The following is a 21,669-nucleotide window of genomic DNA, read 5'->3' on the forward strand; positions in this document are numbered from 1 at the left end:
TTGAGTCCAATCCGGGATTCAAACCCACACCCTGAGACTAGAGTCAGGAACCTAATTGCTAGCACATAAAGTTAGCTGCAAAACCCGCTCAGCCAGCATGACTTCGGCCATGTGTGCTGCCAATATGGTGCCTGACTCAGGGTGTGGGTTCAAATCCCAGATGGAACTCCACCCAACAAAAGTACTAGAATCTGTGCATCACCATGAGAGTGTAACCCCAATATAACACATGCGGAACATATGAACTATATAGTCATATTTTCATTTCCTCATCATCTGACACCTCTAGATTCCTAAAACTGTTACGACCCCCACAACTTTTTTCTTGCATCTTAATATCAGGGTGTGTGTTTTAATGTAGATCTTCATTTCTATTAAAGATGTGAAAACTGAAACAACAATTAGATGTGGAACGTTTACATAGAATACGGGTTAATTGTATTTCAAAAGAAGTTCGATCGCAGACCTCACTGACAATAACATTGTCAGTTGGTTTGGAATTGAAGAACGTACACTGTAGTCCAGTGCCATTTAACTAGACCAATGAGGGTTTTGTTACAGTGTTGCCAAATACTCTGATTAACTTAAAAGCACTGTGTCATGCAGTCCAGGATGAGAATCTCAAAAGGGGCCTAGAAATAGGATTTCGTAGCCTCCCCAGTACTGATTTTGTTTGACACTATTTTCAGTTAGTGTGATGTTTTGGGCTCATGTAAAGGGCTGTAATACTCTCATGTGGTTGGGGTCTGCATTTGGTTTGCTGACCGACAACATCTCAAAGTTAATCATGGATAGTTTTACTACTATCAGTCTGATCACTTTCATTTTGACTTTTGTGTATTGCTAAAGGATATAGAAGTTTTTTTTACATATTTTTGCTTTTGAAAATAATCAAACTGACCGCCATTTTGGAGAAGACAACACATGACAATTCAAGATGGCGGCCCAAATGGCGGCCAGTTTGATTATTTTCAAAAGCAAAAATATGTAAAAAAACTTCTATATCCTTTAGCAATACACAAAAGTCAAAATGAAAGTGATCAGATAAATTCGGAATCGAACTGACTGCATTAGAGCTGATGCTGTTTGGGACAGGTATGCCAGGCAAGAGGCGGTCAAAGTAGGGGAGCGAATCAAAGATGATCGTCAACGGCACAAGAAGTCAAGATTGTTGGTAAAATCACACCACTATCAAGACATTGGGACAAATCAGCGGTCCTCTCAACATATCTAGTCTTGTCGCACATACGAACGAACGATGGAGTTCTGTTGGTGCGGCCATGCTACCTGCTGGTACGCCCGAGGCACACCAAGGTAGATTTTTAGTTCTTAGGACGTCCTGACCTGTCTTAACAATAACTGTAAATAGAGACTGAACGGGATAGAACGTGTAATGATTATATAAATTACGAAGCTCGTTTGATCATAAACAGCTGTCAGTATGTCTATCTCATCTGTGCCCAATTCCCAGACAGTTGGTATTACGAATAGACTGGGAAGAAATGCGCCTTTTCAAGCAGTTCAAACCCGTCTTTAGTCAGTTTATGTCCGTTCTGAATTAGACTTACCACGTTCGTAACATGCACTACCCAGCTCTAACTCTTAACTCAACCAGCTCGTATTCAGACACCTCTTCCCGTTTGCACTACATGCTCACTCTGATTCTAGCGTGTGCAGTGGTAATAGCAGACATGTCCTGGTTTGGTTTCTGTAAGTAGCCCAGCCCATTCTTATTTTCGTTATCAGTTGCAAGATGGAAACATCGACATCACCATGCCTCCATAGGAAAATGAGGGTGGACCAAGAAAGACATCTTATGTAATGAAGGGGTGATGCATGCAAGAAGTTCATCAAAAATGGGTGGGGTGATTCTCAAGAAATTGTAGGACTCATGATCATCAAGGCGGAGATCCTGTGTCAGTTGATGAAATGTTCCACAGCTGTTGGCCTCTCAAGTTAAAGCCAGTTCTTCATCCAAGTTCTTGTTCGTTTCGTCCTTTCTTGCTCTACCAACCCATTGTACTCTTGTTCTGCTGCCAATAAAAATTGCAAAAAAAAAGCATTCAGCATATTGACAGATGCAAATTTGTTCATGTTTAACAGGCAGAAATGTTTATCCCAAATGTTAAAAACGCATGTCTGTATACCGTACCGTGTCATATCGTAATGCACACAGTGTTGACAGAAAGACCTGTGTGAGACCTACATAAACGCAGAACGAGTAAAACCTGATAAGAATCCATTGCGCTCTTTCAGAACCGAGTAGAAATGTACTGCAAACTTCTTAAGAACAATTCATTTGGTTGTGAGAATATTTGCACGGAATACCAAAGTAACTAAGACCATAATGCGGTCGAGTTTCGTCCTTGTGCGAGTGGAGATGACCTGGTGGAAACTGTACAAACGTATTGCAGCTGATGTCCAACTATATTATGTCTGCACCCCCGACAGCTGATTCAGCAAAAGTACATGTAACTGAAAATGTAGCCAAGAGGTAATCTAAACACTGGCTAGTAAATATAACATCTTATCATCTGGACAAAATAGCTGAGGGGGCAAGAATTAGCTCTGAAACGTCATATGAAGAATAAAAAAAAAGTGGTTCTGAAACGTGGTATAAAGAATAAAAAAAGAAGTACTGTTATCAGTAAAACGTGTCATGTGTTTAAAGTTATATTGCTGAGGGTTCTTTTAGAATATCGCAAAACTGGGAGTATATCATATGTACTTTGTAAATCACCTAGGTGTCAATATTGTGGTTTCAAATGCATATTCCTTTAACGTCAAGTTCATCCATAGCGAGGGATTTAATTCATTCAAAGGGTATGATCCTACTTTGTCTTTCTAGGATGCATGTCGCATTACAACACATCTTTACAACTAGTTTGCACAAGGAAAGGATGAACAAACCCACCACTGAACATGATGGGCTAAAACAATTCAGTGTCCACCATAGCACCATATCTTGATGATGACATGCATACAGTGTTAGATGTGGTTTTGGTGTTCCAGTGGTGTAGTGGTTGCTGTAGTTGTGTCGTAATTAGAGGTGGCTGTGTTGCGTCCCATGTTGTGTCGGTGGCTGTGGTGTCTATATGTTGTGGCGCATGTGGTGCCCCATGCATTGGTGGATGTTGTGGTTTATCCATGTAATGCCAGTGGTGGTGCGCCATGTATTGGTGAATGTGATGGTGCTGTCTCATGTACATGTATGGTCGTGTCCGATGTTGAGATGTTTACTCACTTTGAACAAAAAATACACCAGACATAGTGAAATTAATATTTCGAATCCACGTAATTTTATCTTGCAATTGAAAATTTACGTCTTAGAATTTTGTTCAACTTAGGTTTAAACGATTCAACTTAGGTTTAAACCTAAGTTGAACAAAATTCTAAGACGTAAATTTTCAATTGCAAGATAAAATTACGTGGGAAATTACAGTGACGTCAACTGCCAAGTCACACCTTGAGTTTCATGTTTGAGCATTTTTCTCTTGGAGTCACATATTTTGCATTAATATACACAGTACCAATGATGTAAGATACGTTTACCTTTATTATCAGGAGCGTGGATGCCATCGTCCTGGGGGGCGGAAATGGACCCCAGAGGCAGGACGACTACCAAGAAGACATGCCATGGACAGAAGTGGATCAAGGATTCTTCTGCAGCAGGATGTGGATGTGGATGTGGATGTGGATGTGGATGTGGATGTCCAACATTAAAACAAAAATACATCAGTACACGGGCGTAGTATAATATCTACAAAACCTTTTGTACAATACAAAGCCTATCAACATTGCCAGATCACATTGCACAGACCTTTAGTTCAATGTATGTACCAAACAATCCAGTGACGTCTGTAGATGAGACAAGACATCAAATGAAAAGCTCCCACCAACATCCAACAGTCTAGAATATCACATTGAGCAAGTAAACTACCAAGTGTATGTTTGGAAACAGTATCTGCAGCCAATCATATTCCTTCACTAGTTGACCATGGAGCATTTGTGATGGTCAGCTTATCCCTTTTCTGGTGTTCTGATGTCGAGAGATTCTGCTCCCCGTAGATTAGTGAGAGAGCACTATCAACATTAAAAGAGTGTTATATCAATACGTGTATGCATAAAAAGTAACCTGTAAAAAGATTTGAAGGGGCAGCTGTACCCCTGCTGCCCCGACCCTATACAGCCAGACCTTAGACGCAGTATCGGCCTTGAAGCATACTTTTTCTAACACTTTGGATGATGTTGATGTTTCCTCAACTATTTTAGGCAAATGACACTTTCATAAACCATACCATTGAATTTTTGTTCTTTTTCGACACTGTATGAAACATTTGACATCAAATGACTTGTTTGTTTCCATATCAGTGCAAACTAAGTTCTCTGGAATGTATAAGTAGTAAAACTACAATGGTGGCTATCTTGGCAGCCATTTTGAATTCTGGGTAATATGAAACAATTCCATATAACATGCTGCCACTCTAGAAGTAAACAGGAAACAAAAACGACTGATTCTAGTTACAAGAATAATGTAAACTTTCCATAAATAAATCACCACCACACATTTCCATGAAAAGTCGGAGAATCGCTCAAATTCCCTGTCTCAAAGAATAACCTGTAAAACGTTTTATTACCGCGACATGAACATACACATTTACTTGATTAGTGCCCAAGCCACAACTTTAATTGCCGAGAAGGCAAAACACCACAATTCAAGATGGCGGCCAAAATGGCGGCCAGTTTGATTATTTTCAAAAGCAAAAATATGTCGAAAAATTCTACATCCTTTAGCAATACACAAAAGTCAAAATGAAAGTGATCAGATTGATAGTAGTAAAACTGTCCATGATTAACTTTGAGATGTTGTCGGGCAGCAAAACAATTGTCATGAAAATGCTCACAGTTCCCAAGCACATAAAATGGCCTGTGAAAAAAAACGATACCACAATCTGAGAGTGTTACAGCCCTTTACATGGCCCCAAGGCATCACACTAACTGAAAATAGTGTCAAACAAAATCAGTACTGGGGAGGCTACGACATCAGAGTTTTCAGCTGCCTCTTCCTAGACTAATGCTTTTTCGACAACATTTTGGCCTATATAGTACTTACTGGGGGTATATGCCATCACTTTCGCTTCCTGTTGATGTTATCAAAGACTTATTATCCCCTACGACGTGCCAGATATCAATAATTGAAACGTTTAGGCGAACAGCTTCCAAACATGGAACACATGATATATATCAAATGTAAACAATTCCTCAGTACATGTAAGACTGTCTCATGCGGCGTTGTCGGTGTTTGCCAAACTGGTTGTGCATATTATATTTGTAAAGAGCGTTCTAAGGGACCTAACTCGATGGGATTTGAGTGAAATAATGTTTGACCAGTCAAGGCCGCAAGTGTTGATTTAATGCAATGTTTCATTTAGTCATTCGAAGTTTTTAATCTAATTTTGTAATGTAAGTATGATAAAAATATTCAGTAAATTATATGGGAGCTTCCCAAAGGGCTGAGAGAAGTTTTGAGAGAAATGCATTATATATTTTTAGAGACGTGTGCTGTGACGTTGTGTGTTTAAGACATTTGTTGCAGTAAGCATGGAAGTACAGAACATTGTTCAACACATGGTGGCAAAGATCCCAACACATGAAAATAATTACTCTCTAAAATGATCTGATCCACTCACAGGAACGTGGAACTGTCAGTGATGAGCAGAAATTCCCACCATAAGCCATTTCAATTAAACCCCTACAAACATGTGTTGTGCTGTAGTAGTATGTAGTAGGAGTGCACCCCTGGGGAAGGTGTGGATGGTTGGTACCTGCCAGTCATACCTGTGGAATTTCATCAGTGACATCATACTTGGCAGCACCAGCCTGATACTGCAGCATCGTCATGACTTAACTGTACTGGGTCCATGTGCACCAAACTGCCAATCACAAGCATAGTCCTGGGAGAGATTGTGTAGGTAATTCTTTCAGTATGATATGGCTTAGTTAATGGCTAGAAACACATACAAAATACTGAATCTGTACACCTACTAACTCTCACTGAGTACGGCACTTTGAGGTTGAGAAAGGCTATTTTTGTGAAATAAGTTTGTGATCTGATTTCTATGGGTTCACGGTCATGTGTGTTGAAGTAGTGACTGTGAACAATTCTCTGATACTGGGTAGACAAACTTTGGAGCAGCTGAAGGTGTATCCACATACGCCATGCTGCAGGGAACTGAGTGGGTTAATGCCATTACTCCAACAGAGAAAACCAGGACTTATCATGTGTGAAACTTGTGTTGGTGACTGATACTGAGTGGAATAATGTTGGTGACTCACTGTCATGTATGAAACCCATGTTGGTGTGTGAAACCCATGTTGGTGACTCACTGTCTTGTGTGAAACCCATGTTGGTGACTCACTGTCTTGTGTGAAACCCATGTTGGTGACTCACTGTCTTGTGTGAAACCCATGTTGGTGACTCACTGTCTTGTGTGAAACCCATGTTGGTGACTCACTGTCTTGTGTGAAACCCATTTTGGTTACTCACTGTCTTGTGTGAAACCCATATTGGTGACTCACTGTAGGAAACCCATGTGGATGACTGTCATGTCTGAAACTCATGTTGGTAAATGTCCTGTGTGAAACCCATGTTGGTGACTCATTGTCTTGTGTGAAACCCATGTTGGTAAATGTCCTGTGTGAAACCCATGTTGGTTACTCATTGTCTTGTGTGAAACCCATGTTGGTTACTGTGTTATAGTAACCCATACTGGTGACTCACTGTAGGAAACCCATGTGCGTGAGTGTTGTGTGTGAAACTCATTTTGGAAACTGTCCTACGTGAAACCCATGATGGTGACTCATTGTTTTGTGTGAAACCCATGTGGGTGAGTGTCGTGTGTGAAACTCATTTTGGTAACTGTCCTGTGTGAAACCCATGTTGGTGACTCATTGTTTTGTGTGAAACCCATGTTGGTGACTCACTGTCTTGTGTGAAACCCATGTTGGTAACTGTCCTATGTGAAACCCATGTTGTTGACTCACTGTCTTGTGTGAAACCCATGTTGGTAACTGTCCTATGTGAAACCCATGTTGTTGACTCACTGTCTTGTGTGAAACCCATTTTGGTAACTGTCCTACATGAAACCCATGATGGTGACTCATTGTCTTGTGTGAAACCCATGTGGGTGAGTGTCGTGTGTGAAACTCATTTTGGTAACTGTCCTACATGAAACCCCTGATGGTGACTCATTGTCTTGTGTGAAACCCATGTGGGTGAGTGTCGTGTGTGAAATTCATTTTGGTAACTGTCCTACGTGAAACCCATGTTGGTGACTCATTGTTTTGTGTGAAACCCATGTTGTTGACTCACTGTCTTGTGTGAAACCCATGTTGGTAACTGTCCTATGTGAAACCCATGTTGTTGACTCCCTGTCTTGTGTGAAACTCATGTTGGTAACTGTCCTAAGTGAAACCCATGTTGGTGACTCACTGTCTTGTGTGAAACCCATGTTGGTAACTGTCCTATGTGAAACCCATGTTGTTGACTCACTGTCTTGTGTGAAACCCATGTTGGTAACTGTCTTATGTGAAACCCATGTTGTTGACTCACTGTCTTGTGTGAAACCCATGTTGGTAACTGTCCTATGTGAAACCCATGTTGTTGACTCACTGTCTTGTGTGAAACCCATGTTGGTTACTCACTGTCTTGTGTGAAACCCATGTTGGTTACTCACTGTCTTGTGTGAAACCCATGTTGGTTACTCACTGTGTTATAGTAACCTATATTGGTGACTCACTGTAGGAAACCCATGTGGATGACTGTCATGTCTGAAACTCATGTTGGTAAATGTCCTGTGTGAAACCCATGTTGGTGACTCATTGTCTTGTGTGAAACCCATGTTGCTTACTGTGTTATAGTAACCCATATTGGTGACTCACTGTAGGAAACCCATGTGGATGACTGTCATGTCTGAAACTCATGTTGGTAACTGTCCTGTGTGAAACCCATGTTGGTGACTCATTGTCTTGTGTGAAACCCATGTTGGTTACTGTGTTGTAGTAACCCATATTGGTGACTCACTGTAGGAAACCCATGTGGATGACTGTCATGTCTGAAACTCATGTTGGTAACTGTCCTGTGTGAAACCCATGTTGGTGACTCATTGTCTTGTGTGAAACCCATGTGGATGATAGTCTTGTGTGAAACCCATGTGGGTGACTCACTGTCTTGTGAGAAACACATGTTGGTAGCTCACTGTCTAGTGTGAAACCCATGTTGGTGACTCACTGTCTTGTGTGAAACACATGTGGATGACAGTCTTGTGTGAAACACATGTGGATGACTGTCATGTTTGACTCACCTTCCATCACATGATTTGGAACTTTAAATTTCGTAACTGTTCTTTTGCATATTGTTGTCAACTATTTAACTGTTTAAGCTATATATTGTTGAAATCGGTTACAGAAATTGCCTACACAGAGAAATGCTTTGATTTCACATGATTCTATATATTCTAACTGTATTAGATTACTCAAATGTCATGTCACTCATAACTTTCACTGACCTTCATTCCACTTCTTTAAATCAAGTTATAGGTATTGAATTATCATAACATATTAAATGATTTATTTATCTCCAAATTTACTTGTAGACAACATACTGCTAGTCATTAATTGGTGAATTAGCTGAAAAGTCCCAAATATCCTTGAAGTTTCCTGTAGGAGGCCAGTATGTTAAAGGTATAGCTTGTACAACTATACAAGTATGTTATGTGTCACTGGATCTCTCATGCTGGGAGCATCTACCTATTCCTGCTGCGTCAGCGAAATCTTCACTGCCTTTTGTGGATTAGTAATTTTCAGCAGCTGAGATTTGAGGTTTATCTGCAGTTTTCTTTTTGTTGCCACCTAATGATGTGAGTAGACTCGGGTAGTGCAGAAATGTGATCACAGTCAGTGGTTGTTGATTTCCAGAGTTTTCACAACAGCAGACAAGATCCTGTGGAGATCACTAGGAGATCTCTCGCTAGATTACACTGCTGGCAATGTCAGAGGTGTTTTGAACATGGCTGAGCTGATAGTCATCATCTCGCTTTCTTTCTCCTGTTGTGCAAGTCTTCTCCTGGTCTGTGTCTGATTATAAGCATATTTGCCAGATTATGTCCACCCTGATTAATATGCATTGAATCTTTATCACTTCCTACTAAACCCCAAAATATACATAACAGCTCATATATTTTCTTGGGTGCATTGTAAACAACAACATAGGAAACAACATTGCCATCAGGTAGCCAACAGTTGAAAAGATCTTGTCCAAACCTAGAATGGCCTCTCCTTGTGGGTAAGATGATCACCATGTACAGTTACAAATTTGAGGCAACTTGATCAAGTTTGGAATGTTTGGAATGTTACATTCTCTCAAAATGAATACTTTGCATTGCAGATATCATTCTCATAGACACCACAGTCTCACTGAATATTCTTGAATGTTCTCATTTTTTGTGAACCCCAGTTTTTAAAGAAGCTCTAATTTCAGTTTCTGGGCTAGTTTTGTTCCAAAGTTAATTACACTTGCTACATCTTTTTCCTGTTTAAGAGTGAGACAGAGAGTTTAGTTTTATGCCAGTCTCAGCAATATTCCAGCTATATGGCCTGTAAATAATCAAGTCAAGACCAGGCAATCCAGGGATCAACAGGATGAACATTGATCAATGCTCTTGAGATACAATGACATTTGCTATTGGTTATCTGTCTAAGTATCACATTGAAAATCAACAGGCTGCCAAAGTTTATCTGTGTTTTCTCTGGCTTATATTTCTTTACATCATCAAATGTATCATTTGTTGATATCACACCTTGCTGACGTCACACGCTGATGATGACAGGTATATATTCAGGTGAAGTACAGTTGTCATCACCGATGTTTTCTGTTTATGTGTCACTCTTTCTCTTGTGTGCCACTTGCTTGCAATCATTTTCAGTTTGTCTTCTCTTCACTAACTTGCAAAGTGTATTGACCAAGCTAAAAGTGCATGTTGTTTATTGGATGCACTTTTATTGAATATGATTGGATGGATCGATGGCCTTGACCTGATCTGTAATAGATACTCATGGATAACCATAACAACTGAATATAACAATCTTCAGCCACTCAATGACCTCCTGGGGCGAGTATTGATCATCTAACCATGATATGTTAAGTACTCTGTCACAAGTATATCTTAATCATATTGATTTTATAGTGGTTTTAAATTCTTAATATGGCATTAAAGTGATTAAAAATCCATCTTATTATTTGAAGTATGGTTGCTGCAAAAATGAATTCAACATATGGATGTTTGAGTGGCATTGACTGTACATGTGTCAGGTGAGGTCAATGAAGCAGCAGTCAGTATCTAATATTCAACTTGAACTTAGTGTGAAAAATTGTATTTGTTACTGCCAGTATTGTAGTCCTCAAATGTTTCTCTGCCGTCCAGTTATTACATCTAGCTCGTCACAGTGAAAACCCACAATTCCCCACATGGGTACAACCTGTGAGGCCCATTCCTGGTGTCCCCGTGGTAAGATTGCAGTAATACCGTTAAAAATGGCATTAAAGCATACTAATTTACACCCTTTCTTATTATACTCTTATGCTTTCAGTGGCAGTCATCTATTGTTAATGTCAAAAGCTTTTCATAGCCATTATTGTTTCGGTATTGTCAAGATATGATCAGATTACACACTCCTGGTCATTTTCCAATCTCCTACACAAACGCTGGCAGTCTAGGTTCTGGACTAACATGATAGTTGATGATTGAAGTTTCCATTGTGTTTCACTGATGTTGGTTACCATTTATGCCACGTGTTTGCCACCCATTCCATGCTACAGATATACAAATTATTTTATTGTTTACCGTCTGCTATGTTCCAATAATTTATGCTACCTTCAGCCATAATTGTGATCTAAATTTACATAACCTAATGTTGATTTAGTGGAGGCCTTGGTGGTTGAGTAGATTATGTCACTGGCTTTGTGTGCTGGAAGTTTGTCTCATTTCGAAAGGATGAGACTCAACCCCAAAAGTATGTTTACCCAACATAAGGAATTTGATACACAAGGCGTAGAACCACTAATGTCTGGGAACTATTTTCAAAAGGGACTTTCAGTTCTGCTTTGGAAACTTCATATGAGGTCAAAATAAAGCATTTAACTTATAACGTATCACTGCACATAGTTAGATTTCTGATGTGGATTTTAGTGTTAAATTAATAAACATAATTCACAGTTTTTTTCACACAATAGAATGCTATGTATCTTGTTTACTAGTATTATTTGATTCAACCTGCCAAACTTTTTTGTATACCCCAGAACTTGCATCCCTTCCCAGGTTGTCTACATGAAAGGTGCAAGGTATTTCTTGGTAGACCTGTTGTATGTCTTGTAGATATATGCCTTCCAAGACAGCCTCATCCTTAATGTATCTCATGTAGTGCTGCAAGGTATGGTGTCTCAGAGAGAGGAATTCACAGGTAGATAATATTGTGTTGAATCTGTGCAATCCGTGCGGAAGTTTCAGCTCCAACAAAAAGAAAAATTGTATTATTTGTTTGCACAATCAGCTGATGATTGTCAAGCAGCTCCTGGCTCTGATCAATCTGTCCATGTTTATATAGACAATAGTTATCTCCCCTTACAGTTGATCAATGGCTGGGAAGTGTTCCAGCCAGGCCTGATGTAGTTGTTCTGTACAGATGCTATTAGAATTAACATATCAGTTTCAAAAGGCTGCTGTTTCTCAGAGGGTTCCTTGAGTTGTTGGTTTAAGGTACAGTAACCCTCAAGGAATTGGATCGACTGTGGTAAAATAGAGAACGAACCCCTAATGCACCAAGATCCCTTCAAGTCCTCATCTTTGGTATTTTACAAGTTATTAAACCTTAACAGAGCTCACTGGACATCTGGAGGAAGAATACAGGTCCTTGTGCCAGCATGTAATCAATACCGATGGCTGAAATAATGCAGACAACTGCATAGACCAAATTCCAGTCCACCTGGATCCTAATGTTTCATCTAAGATTTTCTTGGTTGTATTATTTCTGTAGTAAGAAGCAGGTGAAGGAGGACAGAGTACGGTCACTTTAACAGTGCTATCATCACAGTAATAACACAAAGGAAATTGTACTGATGCATGTTTGATACCTCAGCAAAACTCAAAACACATTGTATGGTCCAGGTAAACCTAAGATGCAGCTGGAATTACCTGGGTTTGAACCATACAGTACGCAATACAGAAAACCCGGCCCTTCAGGTTTCTCTTTCTATGATAAGATCCCTTAAACTAACAATGTTTGTATGGGGACTTGAGCAGATTTGGGTGGAACATGGGAACATTTGTAAAAATTTGTTTCAAAATAACAGGAAAATTAATAGCTTGTTCTCAGGTTTCCTGTCCTTTCCAGAAACAAATATTGAACGATGGTCTTTTGCATGTCCTGAAAAAGTAGTCCGTTTCTCCTCTCACAGAAATACTTGACTGCATGAAGAAGTGACCCAACATCTGTGCCTACCGACATATGCAATGGCAGGGTCTTTAGGTGCATTACTTGGTGCAAGGGAGCTGGACATGTACTCATTCACTGTCATATCTCCATTCTACAACTATTAATACTCTGGCAATGTTCTGTCCCATATCTTCATGATGGAACCATGCCGCCACCATGATCACTCCAGTCTGTAGCTTGGCACAGATTTCAGTGTTGTTCTGTTTGAAACAGGCTTGGAATAACCCCAAATATTGCAGCATATAGGTTTTGGATATATATCCCAAAATACTGAAAAAATTAGTTTGGGCCCCTAACTTTAAGGGAATATTTCCGTAATGACAACTGCATACACAATTTCATAAACACATCATCACCAAATATTCTTTGTTCAGTATGGATGGAGATATTATACTCTGGATGTGTTGTCATGGAGATTGTTCCAAGATATAAACCCTGAAGCACGCAACACCTGGTGCTCAGAGGGCCAGTGCAGCATGCTGTACCTTGGTACCTCAGCACCAGGTGTCATTTTGAAAGACAACCAAATACAACTAATCAGACAGTAACACATGAACAGAGATAAAAACCAATGCCACAGTAATGAAAATCAAAATCACGAAAACATGTACACTTGTCTACAAAATGGATTTTTATTATGAAAACTGAAATTCAAGGCAAAGTTATTGTTTCAAAATGAAATACAGAGGTGTTTTTGAGACAGCAACACAAGCAAGAAAGAAATATGACGGAGAAACAAAACTAGCAAAGTGGAAACTCAAATTTGACTCAAACCAGGTTGAACAAATAGACCATACTACTGCTTGTATTGCTGGTCAACATCTGGGCTTCCTACCTAGTGTAAATAATGCTGTTCCTGGACTAGGGGCAGAAACTCCCTTTATTTGGCCGGTTGAGACCACTTGGCTGTCTACAATACAAGGGACACTAGAAGAGGATCTGTGCAACAACTTAAATCATGGTTTAAAAGTCACTAGCAATATTTTTTAAAAGAGGTGTCTAATAGAAAATATATTAACTGGGCACAATGGTGAGGGTTGACACATCTACTCTTCAATCATCATGTGATCCCAGCAACAGCCATCTTAGCCTTTAGCAATCTCCAGGCTCTTGGTCGTATTTTGACAGGAATCATTGTAATTTGTTCAGGATCTACGAAGGTAAATAACATTAGAAAATATGAAACTTTAGAAGATGAATGGTGGATAGCAGTAACACTGAACAAACAGCATCAGTTATCTCCCCTTTATAGGAAATTGAGAGTTACCTCCCTTTCCTATAGGTTCTGAAGGTAGGATTTGAGTGCTGGCTGATTTTGTAGTTTGATAAAACATGAGGAACAGTTAACACTCACACTAAAATACATTAATTAACATTATGATATTTAGGCACAAATAACAGTTATTCAGCAAATTGGTGATGATTAAATGTCTGGGTATGTTTGCGGAATGCATCCTGGATGGTATTTGACTATATTTCATGGGTTTAGTAACTAAACAATATCTATCATGTTTCAATACTAGGAGCTGGTTATTTATTATACACAAAACAATACAAATACTTCAATGAATCTATCTCACTCTCATGACACTAGGAGTAGTGTTGCAACAAAATGGTCAACTATCCAACAAATCACTCATACATGTCATTTTTGTGTTTTCCAAACTCAAGAAATCAATAGAAAATATTTACAATGCAACAAACAATACAAACAGGAGATTTGAAAACTGGAGAAAGTGAGATTTGTCAGCAGGTGAGATTTCAAATGACTTGCGAGTTATTTATCATTTACTTTTCATTCAGCTGAAAGCAATGCTGGGATAATGTAGAAGTGATTACCCACAGTTTTATTTGTTTTAGATGGTCAGCACCTGTTTCCTCAAAACATACTTCTGATAACACAAAACTGCATCGCATTATTACCTGCCAGACACCGTTCCAAACATCATTCTTCAGTACATATGAATCATTTTCACAGAAACACATAGAACCTGTTTTTCACAGTTACACCTCTGCCTGTATCTTGCTCATCCAACAGGCATATTCATAGCAACAGGCTTTGAGTTGATACCGTTTCCCTACAGACTTATTGCAACTGTTGTGCAGTGTTACTGCTGTCAAAATGAGATATAACTATCACTCGCTATAAATCAGTTTTGCACTATAATTTATTGACAGTTTCAACAGTCCCTCACAAGGGTGCTTGGCAGTACCAAGCAAAGGAGTCACGCTCAGGAGCAGTGGAGTGGGGACTTGAGGTATGATATATTATAATACAAGGTACAATCGTCCGCACTCCCGGAAACATGCCCAAGAGCTGCCTGAGAACACGCTTTCAAACAGTCGCTATTGCTTTTCCGATATCAACCAGGAGCAGCTGGTGCAGTAGACGCTGCCACTGCCACCGGAGATGCTTCCATGGAGGCAACCATTGCACCCAGAAGAGAAATAGTCCCAGTCACCCACAATCTCAGTTTTCATAGTAGTGGTTGCACCACAGAAAAATAGGTCAAAATAGGTCAAAATGACCTACTTTCTTGGAATAACTATGAAAAAAGATCAAACCACACACTGGAATAGAAATGAACTTAAAAAATAAATTAAGTTCCAAATTATTATTTTCATCTAATTGCACGATTGAGAATTAAATTAGGTTTTAAATAATGGTATTCACAGTTGATGATTCGAGTGAGAAGGCTGGCTATCTCCCACTGACCTAGATTCAAACTCAACTCAGTCACTAGAAGATCTAAAAACACTGAGTTGCCTCCCTTTGATCACAAGGACTTTGTACACTCTTGATAGATTTACATGGGATAAATATCATACAATTGGCCCAGAGCTCATTGTATTATCACAGAAGTAAGGAATCTGGGTGTTGTTACAGTGTTTTTTTGAGATTTCATCGCATGACATCCTTCAACAACATCTTACTGGTCAATCTGTGTCGACTTTCATCAATTATCTCCCTTGGACTGTCCAATTATGAGACAGATGGAAATGGGATGTAGTACTCATCATTCATCACATGATCTGAGGGGTTTCTGAGGTGAAGGTCACTCAGTGGCATCGGCAAGGTCAGGGTTAAATGTCAAGGTCACTCAAATAATTGGGATCATGAACAATGTTAATTAGGCACTCAACAAAGACAACCGCAATATTCACTGCGGACATGTCACTGTAGAAAAATACAGTGCATAATCTGAGTGCCATTTTAATGATTTAAAAACAAACACCTCCTTTCTTCCACCGAACGTGTTCAATCATGAACATGACCGATTTGCAATATGTCTAATTGCAGAATTACAAAAGCCAGAAACAACTCCTAATGTTTTCTTTGGGGAATAGTAGGTATTCTCTTTCCTCTGCAATTGAACTTGCAGCACAATCTCAGTCCAAAGGCCCACTCAACAGTTGAGTTTGCCGACTCGGGTCAAAAGCATCCTCAGTCCAGATGGCTCTGGCTGGGTCCCGCCCTATGCTGGGTGCAGGGCTTTGGGGGAACCACACAAAACGTGCGATGGCGAAGAGCAAACGTTAACCTGCGGGCATTGGCCGCATGTGCACGTGGGTTCAGGAGAGCAAGTTGAAGAACATGGTGGCCAGACTGAGGTTGAGCGCAATCACCAACACTAGCAGCTGTCTCTGCTGACACCAGTCCTGAAAAAAAGACAGGTCAAGGTTACAGATCAGTGTTGGTCAAGTATCAACTTAACTCGAATTTGGATATTTATATTATTATATTATTAATAGATCCTACCACTGACAAGAAGTTAAGGAACAGTATATTCTTTGATATACAAGTGATGGCAGATAAACTACAGAAATTTGAAAGAACTGGGTTTTCTTTCACTTCTTTTGAAAACCATATTTGAAACTGAAACACATGCAGCTAAGAATTTTAAACTTGTTTGTACTACAATGTGATCAAGATGAAACTTAAAGAAAATATCTCGATGCTTGAACACTGTCAATTCCCTCACTGTGATGATTCAAGAATTACTTTGCTCATATGAGTGGTACAAGGACACCCATGGTGAACAAATACCTTAACATCTCCCAGTATAACTGCCACGTCACCCTGTCGTCGCCGCTCAGCAAGGTCTTGTAGTCGTCTCAGCTCTTCCCGGCGGGCTGTAGCAAGTCGGTATGCCTCTACACGTGTGATTGGCTTGGCTGTATTCACTACATGTTTGAGGTCCGGAAGACTTCCGTGTTTGCCCGATTCAGACAGTTTCTTTTGGCTTTCGATCTTATACTGCTTCAGTAGTAGTTTCTCCCCCTTGTCATCCACAGGGTTTTTGTGAACTTCTGCACGCACACGCTTCCTGATTCCATTTTCAATAATATATGTTTCTGCCGATTTCCCTGTCAGATTTTCACTACTGTGGGCTGTTTCCTTCTCTGCAATTGCTTTTTTCGCATTGTTGTCTGGCTGATTTACAATGCACGGGAGAGTTCTACGCCGTTGCAATGGACGGTTTTTGTTATCCTCCTCCATTGTATCTGACACCCCAGAGTCGGGGGACGTGTCACTAGTGTGCGATGTGTTTCGCTGCCGGTCATCGCCAGCCACATAGATCTCGCGTCCAAACCCACTATCTTCATGTGGTGCTGTGTACTGGTCAAAATGATCATTCAATATTGTTGAATTAAATATCTCACTGAAACCTCTGCCTCTTCTGGAGCCTGCCAGAAAACTATACCTGCGAACTTTCAGTGATGGACTTCGACTATGAGGGTTGACGTTGAGCGCTTGCATCACTTCCTGTTGGTTGCCAGGGTTGTTAGGATAGCCCGCGTTGAGATAGCTAGCGGGATTATTTGATCTTTTTTGGTAGTCCATATCTGGCAAGCCACCGGGCAACATACCACCACCGTCCTGCATCTCAAGCCTTGGAGCCTGCATGGACTTGGAGCGAAAGGGAGCATGGTTTTGTAAAGGTTTGACGTGACTGTAGTCGTATTCATGGTTGTTTTCTTCTAGTTGCTTCTTTATTATATCTGTACCTGTCAAGTAGGAGCAAGAATCAGAAATGTTTCATTAACACATTTTCATTCCAGACTTTCATGAAGAAAATTCATTTAAGCTGAAATTAGATTTAATTAACTGGACTAACCAAACAAAAAGTGTGTTTGTCAAGCAAAATGATCACATAAATAAAAAAATCAACTTAGAGTAAATAGACACAAATAAAACCACAGATTTACAAACAAAAACAGATCATGTTATGAGATTTATCATCGTAGATCTTGAATACACAAACCAATGTTTTGGACAGAATGTCAGAAAAATAAATATCCAACATCTCACACACAAGGATTTAACTCTTGACCTTCATATGTCCTGTCTGTATCTGTTATTCCTTTAAAATTAACCCTCTTTATACAGGTGTCCTGTGACAAAGATGGTCGCCCAAGGCTAGTGTCACACTTCAGGCTAGTATTGTCAGTCCTTTCACGAAACGACAGAAAAGCTCTCAGCTTGTGTAGACTATGTCGAAGAGGTCTTTTTGTCTTCCCGTCCTTCATTAAGAAGTCAACTGTTTCAAGATCACTAAGTAATTACAGAATGGGCCATCTTCATATTAAACAACACCACCATATTGCGTTGCTCATAGCCCCATGCCAATAAACAACACCGCGAAACCTTCTACAAGCTGAGGTAGGCACATCTGCGTACAGACTAAAGACTTCAATTACACCAAATCTACTGCAGAGAAACTACAAAGAGTTGCCATAGAAACGGCTAGTTTTCCTTCCAAGATACATAAAAGGTCACATGTTTGTGATCTATTCTCCCAGATATAACCTTTTGAGAAAGTATGCCATGTTATCTCATCACCAAGCAAGGTACGTCAGTACTGTGGAATAGAGCTGCATTGTCGTCATCGATGTCAGAAATCTCACCCTACCAGATGTGCTTGAGCAAGTCTCCTACAGATGACCCCTGTACAGATGAGGCATTCCCTACCCCCCACCCTTAATCCCCCACCAACACTCTGGGTCAGTTTCAGCTCCAAGAGTAAAATCTGATGAAATATTTAATTCTACATTCTATTTCATTTTCATTATGTATTAACAGCATCAAATCAAAATTGACATGTTTAATGTTTGTGTGAACAGATTCCTGACAAAGATCAATTAATAATGTGCCGAGATTTTTTTCAAATCCATTACCAATATGAATTTGTTAAACCTCTCAAAGTTTGATGATAATGAAAATACATTTGGTACTGACATGATCTGATTCACAAACCAATGAATAATAAACTAAAAAGAGTGCAATAAAAGAAGCAAAAGGACCTTTACACTAAATATGACTAAAATTAACTTTCAGGTTATCAATAAATAACATCATAAACTAATAATTTCAAATGAACAATGAAATAGTCCAATTTATATTTCCAAATTTCACTTCTTTTGATACATGCTGCATTTGGCCATCACCTACTGAAATTCATTGGGAACAAATCAGTATATGTATTTCTCTTCTATTCTACTTATCCATTGATTTTTTCATCCTCCATGAGCATTGCCAGTTTCCCCATTATATTCTAGATAACAGACCTACTTTGTTTGTTGATTATTTAAAGACTGGATTAGCAGCACTTTCAGATGAAGTAAATGTCGCCGACTACTTATTGAAATGTCTTGACGTCATCACAGCAGGCCAAACACATCATGACATGCTCTCCTCAAGGCAGTCACCACAGTTCCTGGTTCTCCATAGATAGTAATACACAGTGACAAGCAAACTCCAAATAAACCCTGGCTGTATGCCAAGCAATAGATAGTCACAACCAACCTCAAAATAAACAGGTTTATAACAAACAGCAAACCACATCCATGGTGTGTTTCTTGAAAAAATACTTCCCCATCATCTTTATCTAATTTTGGATTATATGCTGTGGGGAAAGCATGACATACCTTCTGGACTATAGGAAACTGTTGTACAAATATACCTTTTGTTGTACAAATATACCTTTTGGACTATAGGAAACTGTTGTACAAATATACCTTTTGTTGTACAAATATACCTTTTGGACTATAGGAAACTGTTGTACAAATATACCTTTTGTTGTACAAATATACCTTTTGGACTATAGGAAACTGTTGTACAAATATACCTTTTGGACTATAGGAAACTGTTGTACAAATATACCTTTTGTTGTACAAATATACCTTTTGGACTATAGGGATTATGCACTGTTGGATGATGACATAAATAATGTTACCTTACACTGTTTGGGGCATCCCCAGTAGTTCTCTTTTTTTCTTTTTCTTAAATTTGTTTTCATGAAATTTATATGATACTATATACATCTGCTCTGATCCCTATGACAAGATGTAATAGATCTGCTCAGATCCCTATGACAAGATGTAATAGATCTGCTCAGATAACTACGACAAAATGTAGTAGATCTCTCAGTGCTCCATTGTTCAAAACCTTGTCTCTTAAGGTCAACCTTATCCTGAAGATTACAACCTTAGATCTTTACTAAGGTTAGCCTCCTGTTGCACGAAACAACCTTAGCTAAGGTTAATCTTAAGTTAAGGTTGATAACTAAGGTTGGTCTGACCCAACCTTAGCCTCCCTAAGGTTGGGAAGGGAATATGGCTGAGGAAGCAGAGAGTGTACAGAAACTGGAATTTCAAAAATAGCATATTAATGATGACTGATATCAAGTTTTCATGTAACCGATAAAATATGATAATTCTTAAACGTCGCTGATGAACCCAGAATCGGTTGGGATGTTTTCGAAAATACACGTACAGAACACCAAAGTGAGCTTTCCGCTATATTGGATAGTGTTTACAAAATTATGTTTCGAGAAGGCTAGTATTGAGACGCCTATTACATCATGTATACGTCATAGTCAGCTGCGACAAATGCATCATTGAATTCCCCAAAGATCATAGAATTAAATTACAAATGGTTTTTGTCACCAATACTGTCTAGATAAAACAACAAGAAAGATATTGGGCATGAGAACGAACGCTGTGCTCGAAAGACTGTGTGTTTCAAATGTAAACAAAGAAAAAATCCGATTTTACACTGCATTGCATTTTCAGAAATCTTCCGACATCCAGCCATCTAATCATTGCTTACAATGGCTCAATACGCTTAGAATGTTCAGGGGAAGAGTATCACAGCAGGAAATAGCAAATTAAAAATAGATACAATGCAATCATTTAATAATTCATAAGAAACTGTCAAATTTCCCTGCAGCGTGACGCCATGATTGACGCAAAATCATGCAGAACGACAACGGTACTTATTGGCATTTCTGGCTTCTTCCGTCATTTACAATGTAAACAATAAAAACATATAACAGTACACAGATAGAATAATTCTGATTACTTACATCTCATATTTATATACTAAAGATCCCTGAATCAAGGAAAGAGTTCTCACAAAATCCAATGTGTGTACCCTTGTCAGCTAAACCCACATTTTGAAAGGAACAGGTCATCGGTAGTGATGTCACACGTCAACATTGTTAAACATATTAGGCAATTTCTTTGCGGTGAAGGTCGGTTGAACAAGAGTAAACACAATGGCCATATCATTCCGACTGCACTTTCAGTATTTTGATGTATATTTTGTGTATTTTGACCAGGTGCGACCACTATTTCAATGGAAAACCCATTCGTTTTTCGTTTTGTCTAAAGTGCGTTGAATTCTGACATAGAAGTCGAGACCTTTCACATATTCAATGGAAAGTAGGTGAGATATATACTAATCAGCAAAGCAGTGTCGTCTTTTTCTGATGTCACAAAATGCACAAAACATGCCATAACGTCAACTAAAATGTTGCATTATTTTCAGTTATGTTACGTCATTACATTTGAAGATGTGTCTGTTACTCCGTTAATAGTGATGCAAAAGTAATCAAAATACATCTACACAAACAGGAGAATATGGGAATCTAAGAACTAAATTATGTATCGGATAGTGCCATCCAAATCACATTCTCATGTAGTACATTGGTATCTTTCCTTATAAACTGTGAAACTACCAAAGGTATCTGCTCACATTGGGGAACTTTGTATTGGAATAGTTTGTTTCACCATGTACAAAACTTAACGAAAATATACTGTCCGTATTCACAGCAA

The 21,669-nt window shown here is 39.1% G+C and overlaps 1 protein-coding gene across 1 annotated transcript in view; it reads right to left on the reverse strand.

Annotated features, from left to right (window-relative positions):
* Positions 1-14,699: 14,699 nt before the first annotated feature.
* Positions 14,700-21,669, reverse strand: part of LOC137258133 (junctophilin-1-like) — a 105,492-nt gene continuing 98,522 nt past the window's right edge. The window contains exons 5-6 of the mRNA XM_067795698.1: positions 16,598-17,559; positions 14,700-16,209 (exon numbers count right to left, since the gene is read on the reverse strand). Of these exons, the coding sequence (XP_067651799.1) occupies positions 16,123-16,209; positions 16,598-17,559 (1,049 nt within the window). The 3' untranslated portion in view covers positions 14,700-16,122. The remainder of the gene's footprint in view (positions 16,210-16,597; positions 17,560-21,669) is intronic.

Source organism: Haliotis asinina, chromosome 12, assembly GCF_037392515.1.
Source record: "Haliotis asinina isolate JCU_RB_2024 chromosome 12, JCU_Hal_asi_v2, whole genome shotgun sequence".
Lineage (NCBI taxonomy): Eukaryota > Metazoa > Mollusca > Gastropoda > Lepetellida > Haliotidae > Haliotis > Haliotis asinina.